The sequence below is a fragment of the Vulpes lagopus genome, chromosome 6 (assembly GCF_018345385.1).
Source record: "Vulpes lagopus strain Blue_001 chromosome 6, ASM1834538v1, whole genome shotgun sequence".
NCBI classification, from domain to species: Eukaryota; Metazoa; Chordata; class Mammalia; order Carnivora; family Canidae; genus Vulpes; species Vulpes lagopus.
This window is the reverse complement of record NC_054829.1, coordinates 25,682,065-25,694,449: the sequence shown is the minus strand read 5'-3', so window position 1 is coordinate 25,694,449 and position 12,385 is coordinate 25,682,065. Positions and strand designations below refer to the sequence as shown.

General features: G+C 51.2%; 1 protein-coding gene across 2 annotated transcripts in view; it reads right to left on the bottom strand.

The window, feature by feature from the left end:
* LTBP2 (latent transforming growth factor beta binding protein 2) overlaps window positions 1-12,385 on the bottom strand; it is a 99,864-nt gene that overhangs the window by 68,507 nt on the left and 18,972 nt on the right. For both annotated transcript variants that reach the window (XM_041758437.1, XM_041758438.1), the window contains exon 3: window positions 8,282-8,531. In XM_041758437.1, the coding sequence (XP_041614371.1) occupies window positions 8,282-8,531 (250 nt within the window). The remainder of the gene's footprint in view (window positions 1-8,281; window positions 8,532-12,385) is intronic.

The following is a 12,385-nucleotide window of genomic DNA, read 5'->3' as shown; positions in this document are numbered from 1 at the left end:
AGGTTCTGAAAATCCTCAGCTCTGGGAGAATCCTGGCAAAGGGAGTCATGTAGTCTTCATCAGAGATTTTGCGGCTGCCTCAGGCCAGATGCTCACCTTCAGCTTAATTAGGAGAGAAAGGAAGGCAAAAGGAAGTGTGCAGGAAGTGGACACCATTTCCCTGGAACCCGCCTACTTGTCCTATGTGGGGAGCCGGAGACGTGTTAGAAGGCGCTGGGCTCCCTTTATCCCTGAGGACTCAGAAGACTGAACTTGGCACCTTCACCAACCTGGTGGTATCTACACTGAGGTGCCTGGTGGCACCTCAGAAGGGCTGAGTGCTCCTTCTTCATGATCTCTGTCAAGACCACTAGGCCTAGAAGCAAAGCATAGCCAGGACGCATGCCTCAGGCCACATCTGCCCAGAGCCTGTGTTTTTCTGTTATTCATACATGGCTAGCCAAGACCTTGCTCAGGCCCTGAGCTCTGTGGATTCCAGGTACATGTGCGGGTTGAAGAGGTGCATATTAACACTCTACAAAGCCCCAGAGGTCCACTCAAGCCTCCCCCCACCCCATCATTTCAGAGAAATCTAGAAGGGACCTCAGCAGCCATATGCAGCTACAGAGGACTGCTTTGAAGCAATATGCTTTGTGGAGGAAACAGGAAACTTCTTCCTGAGAAGAAGCCAGGTCCAGGGTCATGACATACAGCTGCACAAGCTATACACTGCACAATTCTTGGAGTACCTATCATAGAGACTGTGATGTGATGGGTATCTCCTGTTGGATCCAATGACTGAGAAGTCCAGCATAGAATAACCTGTCTCCTTCCTCTCCCTGGTGGGAATGGAATGCTTCAGACCTAGCCACTTCCTCCAGGCAGTCCTCTGGGCTGTGCCAAGGGACCCTCCACAAACCTTAATGTGGCCCATCTACACTTGCAGAACCCCACTATGAGCAGCAGGGAGATGGGTGTGGGCAGTAAAGGAAGTACTTGGCTGAAACTCAGATTTTTTCTACTCTCCTCAAAAAGCGGCAGCAGAGCTTCTGGGACTTCAGACTTGGGAAAATAAAACCCTCTCCATTTGTTCTGGCTGGAGGCCCGCAAGTGAGCATCTCCCTCTAACTACTCCCCTTCTGAGCCCTCCCTCTTCCAAACCCACAAGCCCAGGGAGGGGCATTCATGGGGCTCCTTTAAGGCCCAAGAGACAGAAGAAATTGGAAGGGGACTCCTTCACAGCTGCCACAGTCCTGTACCAGACTCCTGGCACTCCTCGGGGTCTGCTAAGTCTGGCTCTGCCCCATTCTACTCACCGCTAGGGGAGCTCCAAAGCACCCAGGCCAAGGGGTAGATACCTACCTGCTGGGAGGATCACAAGATGCCCTTCCTGACCGATGTCATGCTAGGGGATGGGCTGAATGTCAGCGCAGAAGGGAATGGACCCAAGACCAACTTTCTTTGCTCCAAGCAGCAATAGGGGATGCACTACGATAGGGATGTCCATTCGGTAGATATGTATTTATTGAGTGCTTACTATATACCGGGCGCTGTTCTAGGAGATAGGGCCAGGTCAGTGAATAAAGCAAGATCCCTGCCCTCAAGAAGCTCACGTTGTAGCGGGGGGGAAAACAGATGATAAACACTAAATGTAACAAATAACTCAATCATATGCCATGTTAGAAAACAGAAAGTAAAAAGCACTGTTAGAATAAAAAGTGAACAAGATGAGGGGTCTCTCAAGTTGGAGTGGGTTATGTATTAAATAATAGGGAAATAGGAGACATCTCCCTCCTGGAAAGGAACTGAGTCCAGGATCACCACATACAGCCACACAGGCTGTGCACCACACAACTGTCAGGATACCCACTGTAGACACTGTGATCTGTGCTGTGAGGTACATCCTCTGGTTTGTGTCCAGTGGCTGAGGTTAACCCTAATGCTAAAATCTTTAAAAGGTGGTCAGAGAGGGCTTCAATGAGGACCTTCTTCTGAAAGTAATCCATGCCCCAATAGGACACATAAACAAACACCCCAGCCCACTGTCAAGGCTGCTAAAGAACAACATTAGCCAGTACCTGCGATAAACATTACGGTTCACAAAGCAATCTTTTGCCCATAATGTTTTTGTTATCCTCACAACATCTCAGGGCGGAAAGAATTCTCTTTCCCATTTTATAGATAGAGACATGAAGTCTTAGAGAAGTGAAGTAGCTAACCCAAAGCCACAAAACTACTTAGTGTCCCAGCTTGGAAACAAAATTGGGTCTCTTGACTCCAAGTCCTTTCAAAATAGTATATTCAAGGTCCTAAGGGTTGGGGAACTCCAGAAAAACCCCAGGGAGGCAAGCTGGGAGCTCAGAGTTACAAAAACAAATCAGAAAAAAATAAGACCAAAAAAAAAAAAAAAAAGGGAAAGGAAAGAAGGCACTCCATCTCCAGACATCTCTAACTGTTTGACTCAGTCTGGATTTAGGGTAGGGTTGACCTAGCAGGGAGGAGCCAGGGCACAGCCACGAGGAAGGGGTGACACAGTGTCAAAGAAGCAGGCGGCTATCCCCACCACGACCTTGCCAAGGAGGACTTGAGGCCCAATCGCCAGGGATGGCTAAGGTCTGCCAGTTGTGTTCAGGTGTTGGAGATGTAGCAGCAAGAAAGCAGACAAAAACAAACAAACAAACAAAAAAAAAAAACCCCTGTCCTCCTGGACTTGACCTTTTCCTGGGGTAAGAAAACAATAAATTAAGTAAGTAAAACACAGAAGACATTAGTGCAATGGAGAAAAATTGCCAGGGCTGGAGTAGGGCATGTTTGGGAGTGTGCAGTTTTAAATCAGGTGAATAGAGGGCCCCTTCCCCCTCCTGCTGAGGAGAAAAGACTTGAAGGGGGAGGAAGAGAGTCATCTGAGTATCCAGAAAAAGTGTTTGTGGGGTGTCTGGGTGGCACAGTGGTTGAGCGTCTGCCTTCAGCTCAGGTCCTGGGATCAAGCCCCACACTGGGCTCCCTGTGGGGAGCCTGCTTCTCCCTCTGCTTATGTCTCTGCCTCTCATGAATAAATAAATAAAATTTAAAACAATACAGTGTTTGATGTGGGTTGTATTGTGTTTCCTCCAAAAATGTGAAGTCCTAACCCTCAAGACCTGTAATTTGTGGCCTTATTTGGACATAGGGTCTGTGCGGGATGTAATCAGTTAGGTTTAGATGAGATTATCCTGGATTAGGGTGGATCCTAAATCCACACACACAGAGCAGGCCATGTGACAATGGAGGCAGAGACCAGTGTGATGCAGCTACAAGCCCAAGGATGTCAAGGATGGATGAGAGCCATCAGACGCTAGGAGGGAGGCATGAAATAGATTCTCTCACAGAAGGAACAACCCAATCGACACCTTGATTTTGGACTTCTGCCATCCTGAACTGTGAGAGAATAAACTTCTGTTGTTTTAAGACACTTAGTCTGTGGTAATTTGTTATGGCCACCCTAGGAAATACTAACACAGTATTCCAAGGAGGGGGAAAAGCAAGTACAAAGGCCCTGAAGTAGAAGCATCTCTGCCATATTTGAGGAAAAACCAGTTGGCCAGTGTGGCAGAAACAGAATGAATGGGGAGAACGAATGATGAAAGCCAATATCAGAGATGTCAGAAAGGTTTTGGGGGCCAGATCATGGAGGGCCGCCGTGTGGCAAGCCCCTGACAAGGGAGCTGTTACAATTCAGATGGGGGCGAAGTTCTAACTGGAATGGGCTACAGTGGGTGGATTTGGTTGGCCCCTATGACCTTTGTCCCCTGCTGGTACATCATTGAATATGTTACATTAAACGGCAAAAGGAATGACGCTCATAGGACACTGTATGTTAACTACACTGGAATTACAAAAATAAATGGCAAAGGGCAATTAAGGAAGCAGGTGTAATAAAGGTTGCTAATCAGCTGACAAAAGAGGGAGCGTGCCCTGATTTGATTACCCAGATGGGCCCAGTGTCATCACACAGGCCCTTGAAAGTGGAAGCAGAGGCCGAAGAGTCACTGAGAGATTCAGCCGAAGAAGGAAGCAGAGGCAGAGATTCAAAACATGAAGAATTCACATGCCATTGCTGGCTTGAAAGGTAGGAAGGCGGCCACAAGCCAAAGAGTATAGGTGGCTTCTAGATGCTAAGAACAGCCCTCAAGTGACAGATAGTAGGAAACAGAGACTCGGTCCTACAATAGCAAGGAACTGACTTCTGCCACCAACCTGAGTGAGCAAAAAAACCGATTCTTCCCTTAGACGCTCCAGGAACAGAGCCCCGTTGACACCTTGACTTTCACCTGCGGAGACCCGCCTCAGATGTTCGACCTATAGAGCTGTAGGATCACACACTTGCATTGTGTTAAGTGGCTCATTTGTGGCAATTTGTTATGGCAGTCACAGGAAATGAACATAGTGGATAAAGACGGGGGTGTGTGGAGAGGAGATCCAGGAGACAGAGAGAGAGAGAGAGAGAGAGAGAGAGAGAGAGAGACCGGGTGGGTAGAAAGAAGGTGGACTCCCTAGCTGCCTTCTGGGGGAGCAGCCCACTGGGAGCCACCACCATAGGGCCCGCAGCTGCCCAGACATCTCCCCCTACCAACCCCACTTAGCCTATTGTTGCCCAGGTAGTGAGCAAGCCTGCTAAGAAGGTGCTCAGGGCCCAGCCTCTAGGTCTTCAGGTCAGGCTAAGGAGCAAACTCATGTGCCTCCTATTCTGAGAAATGTTGCAACACTTCCCCTTGGCCCCCTGTCCCATAGAGCTGGTAAGAATGCTCCTGGTGAAACAAATAAGCCAGCCAAACCCACTACTGGTCTACTGCGGGATCAGCTAGTCATGGCTCCCATGAGGCTTTTCTGGGCTCTGACAGCTCCCCACAGCAAGTCCATACACATATGCAGGCACCCCAGGCTTTTTGTCTGCTCTTTGCCACCCAAGATCCCCTAGCAAGAAGAAGCAGCCTGCTGATGGCTAAGACATTGAGGACTAACTCCCATCAGACACTGTTCTAGGTGCTCTATTCACATGGTCTCGGTTCATCCTTTCTGCAATCCTATGGCGGGGGTGGGGTGGGCGGTGGGGGGATGGGGGTGGCGGGGGACGACTGACTCCAAAAACTTGCCTAATGTCACACAGTTGGTGACTAGTAAATCCAGAATTGGGCCCCCAGGAATATCTGAATCCAAAACCCAGGCTGGACCCTCACTATTCAAGACCTGGTCCATGAACCAGCTGCATCAGTGCCACCTGAGAGATGCTCTCCCCAGCCCTGCAGAATCAAGCAGCTGCATGTCAGCAAGTTCCGGGGTGATGCCCATGCTGATTGCAGTTTGAGAAGCACTGGTATAAAGCAGGTTTTCAGGGCTGGCCAGTCCCAGGTTGTTGTAACCACCCTGCCCTCAACCTCTTAAGGCTTGTCCCCGGACGCCTGGCTCTTGCTCCTCAGGTGGGGCAGATCCTCTGCCCAGCCTTGGGGAAGAAGCCTGGACCTGGGTCTCAGAGAGAGTCTCCAGGCCCCTGGAGCCAGCCCAGGCCACAGCTGGACAACATCAATCCTTGTCTGGCTTTCCTTAGGGCGTGCTGCTGCGGCTGCCCGAGACTCTCCTGGTCCCTCCCTCTCGACTTCCTTCTGGAACACAAGTCTTTGGCCTCTGTCTAGTGCTTTCTTGAAGGGAGTCTCTGGTCATCACCAATCCTTGCAGTGTCTCCCCTCCTTAAGTATTTTGGGGGCCCCCCTCTGGCTTCTAGAATGCCCCCTGCTTCATGTCACTCCCTCTATCTAGACACCAAGGGCCTGTGCGAGTTGCCATTGGGAAAGAGGCCAACGGCTGTTTGGGGAACCTAGCCAAGCTCACAGGAAATGTCTGACACCACCAGGCAAGCGGGATTTGGCCTCTCAAAGCAAAACACAGCTGGGCCGACAGCGGGCCACTCGGACTTTCCCAGATTTCATGGCACTGAGGTCCCAGGGCAAAGACAGACAGGGTGGCTCCGAGGCGGCAGCAAGTTCACAACATCACAGTAGCCCCTGGCCAGGGAGCCTGTGAAGCTGGAAGAGGATGTCTCTGCTGGGGGCCACTGACCTCACTGTGGGCCCTCACCCTCCACTGCCTCTTGCACACACAAATCCTTTGCCAGGGGATGGAAGGTTCACGGCTCAAACAGCTCCACCTCCGTTCCTCTCGGCCTCCTCTCTCCCTAGCATCAGGCCTCGTCCATTCATTCATTTAGCTTTCATAAGCTGAGCATCTCATGAGCCAAGCACGGTGTTAGTTAGGTACCAAGGATGTCTTCATGAAAGAGCAGGACACAGTCCCTACTCTCCGGGACGAACAGACCACCTCAAGGCAGAGTAGGATGTACTCCCCCAGGGAGGCGCAGAGCCTCCCCTCTTCCTGTACTCAGGGCAACACAGGGGCTGGTGCTCTTGGCTCTGGGCACAGGGTGAGGGTTCGGTGGTGGGGGCCCTCTTTCTTAGGTAACCATTCAGTTTGGGTCCAGTGAAGAAAATGCTTATTAAGCCCCTTCTATAAGCTAAGACTGTGGGAGGAGTTCTGGGGAGATCCAAAGGTTGCAAGACAGTATCTCTGCCAGGGGCCAGGCCACACAGTCTGATTGCAGACACAGGGCACAGATCCACAGGGTATGCACTGCAGGGGGTCAGAGAGCTAGGTGGAAGTGACCAGGGGAGCTTTTTGGAGAAGGTGGTACTGGGCCTTAAAGAAGAAGAGGAGTGGGCTGAGCTGGGAAGATGGAGCAGGGGATGTTAAACAGCTTTGACTCAAGGGTGCAAGGGACAGAATGACCTGCCAAGCAACCATCCCCCATACTCACTTGTGTGCACACATGGGGGCTCCATGCATTCTAAAATGCATGAATCCTACAAGCCAAAGAGCGTTTGCAGAGGAATGTCAGGCTGGAAGCACTCTGCTCCCATCGTGCCCTGGCCTGACTCTGGAGCTGGTACCTCTGGTGTTCTTCCAGGGGCCTTCACATCAGGCCCAGCCACCTGGACCAACAGCTGGGACCAATCGTAACAAGGCTCAGGCCCTGCCCACCTGCTCACAGCCAATCCCAGGCCATTCACCCTGCCCCCGAGTTGTCTACCTAGCCTTGAGCTCTGCCCCTCTCTCTGCCTCAGCATTCCAAGGCCTTGGCCAAAGGGTTTGGTTCTTCTGGTTTTGATTTGGATCTCCCTAAACCTCAACCAGAGTTCATCCTTCTCCTTCTTGTGCTTCTGGCTACCCTTGCAAACTACCTGCTTGGGTGTTAGGTGCTCTGGGACCCCACCTTCCTCAGACCCTGGTGGCTCCCTGCTTCAGAGTTGTGGGATAATCTCAGGCTCCTTTCCCTTCTCTCCTGAGCTTTCTGGCTGGGGTCCTGATCTTGAGGCCAGCCTCCTCTCCCTGGTTCTCCTGGCCTCCCAGAGGACAAATCCTTTTTCCCCTTAGTTCAGCAAGACAAGGTTGCAACATTTCAGAAAGAACATCTTAAGTAGGAAGCGAATGGAAAAACTAGCCTGAAAAACCAAAAGGAAAACACAGCCCCCTAGAAATGGACCAGTTTACAAAGTTCAGATTTCCTGTCCAGAGCTAGAAAAAGTCTAGCCAGGTTGGCTGGCAAGCAGGCCAGGGAATCCTGCCCATGCACATTCCCCTCGCCCGCACTTTATTCTACACCCTCCCCCAACATGCTTCTTCTACTCTCTTCAAGGAGAGACATTAACTGCTGGGCAGTGAGCGAACCGAAGGGCTTCTTCGGACAGAGGGGTCCTTTCTGCATGGACCACAGGCAGAGGTGGGGGAGGAAAACGTTTATAAAGAGCTTACTATGTGCCAGCCACTGTTCTAAGCACTTTCTTTCTATTAACTAACTTAATCCTTACAATTCCAAGCTTGTGATTATCATCATTGTCCCCACCTCCCTGTGCGAAATCAGAGAAGTGAATAACTTGTCCGAGGCCACCCAGCCAAAAGGTGGCCTCGAAGGATTCAAAACTAGAGGGGCCAGGTTTATGCCCTCCTCAGCTTTCTCCTAAGACCTGGAGGGTAGAGACTCCACCTCCCACCTTCCCTGGCTACCCCAGCCTGGCAAAGCCTGTGCCAACCCCAACACTCATTTCCTGCTCACGGCCCCTCTGTTCAGGGCAGAGAAAGGGGAGGAGAGCAGAGAGCAAGAAGGATAATTCTGGTCTTCTCCACCATGGTCTTCACCAAATGGTCCTAAGGAAGAAGCCCCTCTAGAGGCAGACTGTGCCCCTGAACCCAAGGTCCTATTAAGGAGGGGACTTACCTGACCAGTGGCAGCTGTGATGCCAGAGACCGTGTTCTGGGGGTCGTGGTGCTTTCTCTGGCTGCACTGCTCCTTCGCAGGTTGGGTGATCCCTCAGCTGAGCGTCGGGGTGCTGGCCTTGAGTTCTGGGGGTCAAATTCTTCCTCAGGAATGACCTCCTCACAACGGGCTCCACGGAAGCCAGAGCGGCACACGCAGAGCTGGGGCCGGCTGCAGGATCCCCTGTTCTGGCAGGGTGGCTGGCACACAGCTGGAGAGACATGGAGAGGGATGAGAGGAGGGAGGGCAGGGGTGGGGGGTGGCCCTGACACCTTCCTGCCAGGAGGGCCACTGCTTTGTGCTGCTTGGCCTCCCCCACTCAAGCAGGAAGCCTGATTCTGGCTTCAGAAAGCTCCCTGGGGGGGGCCCTGGGTGGCTCAGTGGTTGAGTGTCTGCCTTCAGCTCAGGTCGTTATCTTAGGGTCCTGGGATCAAGTTCCACATCAGGCTCACTGCAGGGAGCCTGCTTCTCCCTCTGCCTATGTCTCTGCCTCTCTCTGTGTGTCTCTCATGAATAAATAAAAATAAAAATCTTTAAAAAAAAAAAAAAAGAAAGAAAGCTCCCTGGGCCCATGTGCTGCCCATCCCCTCAACCCTCAGGTCCCCAGGGTGAGGTTACCCTGTCATCTCCGAATAGCCAATCAGGGACTGAATGACCAAAGGTGTGCAGCACTCTCAGCAGGACACCTGACATTGTATTGCATGCCTGTGCTCACTTTTAGCTGTCTGCCTCTCCTCCGAGCCTGAAAGTCCCAGGGGGGGAGGCATTTTGTTTTCTTCTCTCCTGCCACCCTAGAACTTGGAATAGAGACTGTCACAGAGTAGATTCTCAGTAAAGAATGAAGGAAGGAAGGAAGGAAGGAAGGAAGGAAGGAAGGAAGGAAGGAAGGAAAGAGAGAGAGAGAGAGAGAAAGAAAGAAAGAAAGAAAGAAAGAAAGAAAGAAAGAAAGAAAGAAGAAAGAAAGAAAGAAAGAGTTTCTTTCATGGGAGAGGTGCAAACCCAGCCTGAAAGTCAGGGGGTAGGGGCTGAGTTGTTGGGGTTTTTCTGTCTTCTGTGAGCTGCATGGTCTTGATCTCACTGAGCTCTGATTTCTTCATGAATCATGTGAGGGCAGGCTGAGGAGCTTGGGGACATTCTTGAGGTCTCTCAAAGTCATCTTCAGCCTTGACAGTCCCTCCTCTTCTTCCTCTTTGGAGGGCATCTGCTCTCAAGCTCCCACCTTCCTGAGTATGTGGTAGACTCTGGGATCAGCCTGGGGGCAAGATGCAGTTGGAACTGGGCGCCTTCCTCCAAGCTGGTGCTATGCAGCAGCCACGGGCCACCAGAGCCGTGACTTTTCGCTGCCCTTCCTCACCCTGCAAAATCTGGAGCCTCCTCCAGTGACGAGCAGCCATGGGAGAGAGAGTCACATGCAGAGGCATACACTGGGTGCAGGTCCCTGGCCCTCCCAACCCAGGACCTCCTCTGGGGTATAAGGAGGAACCCAGGAAAGAATGGTCAGGGTCATCCTGGACCCTCTAAACCCAAAGTCCCCTCCAGCTGTCACTCATTTGTTTAACAAACATTTGCCGAGCCCCTACTGTGTACTAGGCACTGGGGATGATGTCTTTGCCCCACATGGAGCTTGCAGTCCAGTGGGGGAGACCAAAAGAAAATAAGAAATAGCATCAAGTTGCTTCCAGGCAGTATCTCAGGCTGTGAAGACAATTAAACAGGGTGATGCAGTGGCTCACCCTTGACGTTAGATGGGGAGGACAGGCGTCTCTGAAAAGCAGGGTCCAACTGGTACAAAGGAGGTGGACAGGTGAAGGTCTGGGCAGAGCCTTCCAGGCAGAGGGATGGGCACGTGCAAATCTCTGGGGGCTGGAGGGAACATGGCATGTTCGAGGAGTTACCAGAGGCCCAGGGGGGCTGGGGTCTGATGACAGGGGGAAGCATGCAAGGCCAGGGAAACAGAGGCAGATCATCCAGACCCTCGTGGGCCTCAGTTATTCTAAGTGCATTTGTAAAATCCCAGGCACCGCTACACGGACCAGAGCCTGGGATTTCCTGAGCTGTACTTTCCCCTCTGAGAACAGGCCCGGAGTCCAAATCAGGGCCTTGAAGAAATCTCTCCAAAATTCCACTTGGCCCATGCCACCTCCTTGGAGACACTCACTGGCTCCTGGGTGCCTCCAGGATTCAAGTGCATAGACTAGCACTGAACACCTCCCTTGTCTGATCCCCCTCTAACAATAAATCCCTCTAAGTCAACCTACTGCAGCCAGACTGGCCTGTGGGTGTGGCTCTCTTCTCTCTGCCTGTGTGCACACTGTGTCCCCTCCCTGGCACTCTTTCTCATTCCTCTCCACTTACCTAAGTCGTCCTATCCCTTCAAGTCCTCCTGCCCATCCCTGATGACCTCCTCCAGCAGTGTGCCCTCCTCTGAGCAATGAGGACCTGCACTCACTGGGTAAGCCCCAAGTGCCACAGTCAGTGATGGGTTTTCCACTATGTGGCTAATTCCCCAGTTACTATGATCAGCCCCTGCAACTGCCCCTTGCACCTCTTTGCATCCTTAGCTCCCGGTATATGCCTAACAATGACACCAGCACTGCTATTTATTTTTTTTATGGCAGCTACTCTCTATGGAGTGCTTATACTATGCAGGCACTGTACTTCACATTACTACCTCATTTAACCCTCATGACAATCCTCTGTAGCAAGTGTGGTTACGAATCTCATTTTACAAACAACGCCTCAAGCTCAGAGAGGTTAGAAACTTGCCTGAGGTCACCCAGCCAGTCAGTCGAATCTAGGATTCGAATCCAGGTCTGTTTGACTGCAAAGCCCAGGGTCTTTGCTCCCCGCTGCCTCCCAGCAGGGCTGGTATGGTCCTTCCTCCCTACCATTTCTGAACCTTGACTTGGAGCTGATGATGAAACAAAGGGATCTGTTGGCTTCAAGTCAGCCACCCAATGTACCTTTGCAGGTGGTAGAGACTGTAGGATCCCATCCCTCTCCAAAGCCCACACAGGAAATCTTAGATGACGATGGACCATGTTTACCAACTCATGCATTCATTCAGTGAGCATTCACAGAACATTCACTAGGTATGAGGCCTGTAGGAGAAGGCCCCTCTTTTAAAAAGTATATTATCTCACAGGGAAGCCAGGACATAGGTCATGTGATAAGTGTCAGCCAGTGCCTCTAACCCAGGCTGAGGCAAGGAGAAAGGAGTCAGAGTAGGCTTCCTGAAGGAGGTGATGCTGATCAAAGACACCAAGGATGAGTTGATTGGGCATCATGTCGATCATGTGCCATCTGAATCTTCAGGGGAGAGTAGGGGAAATAACAGGTCTCACTTCAGGATTCTAAACATGATCTGGATCCTGATGCCAGAGCATTTTCCTCAGTGCCTTTGCATCACTTCCTGGCAGGGCCCAGTTCTCCAGATAAACAGACCATGTCAGAGAATTGTCCCCTTGAGCGCTTCCCCAAACACAAAGTGCCACAATGGCAGGATTTGAGCCTTCTGCCTGGCTGCCACTCAATCTGCCCAAGCCAACTTGGCCCTCACCTGACCATCCACCAGGCCCCATCACCACCACCAGAGACTAGCCTGGTAGGCAAACCATTGGCCAATGAACACTGGGAAAGCAGGTTAGCCCAGGGCAGGTCTTGGCCCTGCTTTAGTCTTGGGAGGAATTAAAAAGGGAAGGCCTGAATGGTTTCCCATGAACACTGCATGACTCCTAGTCTCTCAGACCAGGGTTGGCAAACTTTGGTTGGTACAATGAACAGCTGATGGAAAATGGGTATTTGGGGGAAATCATAAAAATAGTATTTACATATGTATGTAATACCATGGTAAATGAAAGTTCTAAAAGGCTTCTAAACCAGCCAGATCTGTTGATGGAAAAAATCTGCTTGGGAAGATAACCTTTCTGGATCAACCATTTATGAAATTGCGCAGAGGCCAGATGTGCCAAGGAAGATCCTCCAACAAGCGTCAGGTTTTCAGAGGTTTTGAGCCAGCTCTCATTGACTCCATCTGCATCCTATCTTGAGTTGTTGTACAGGGAA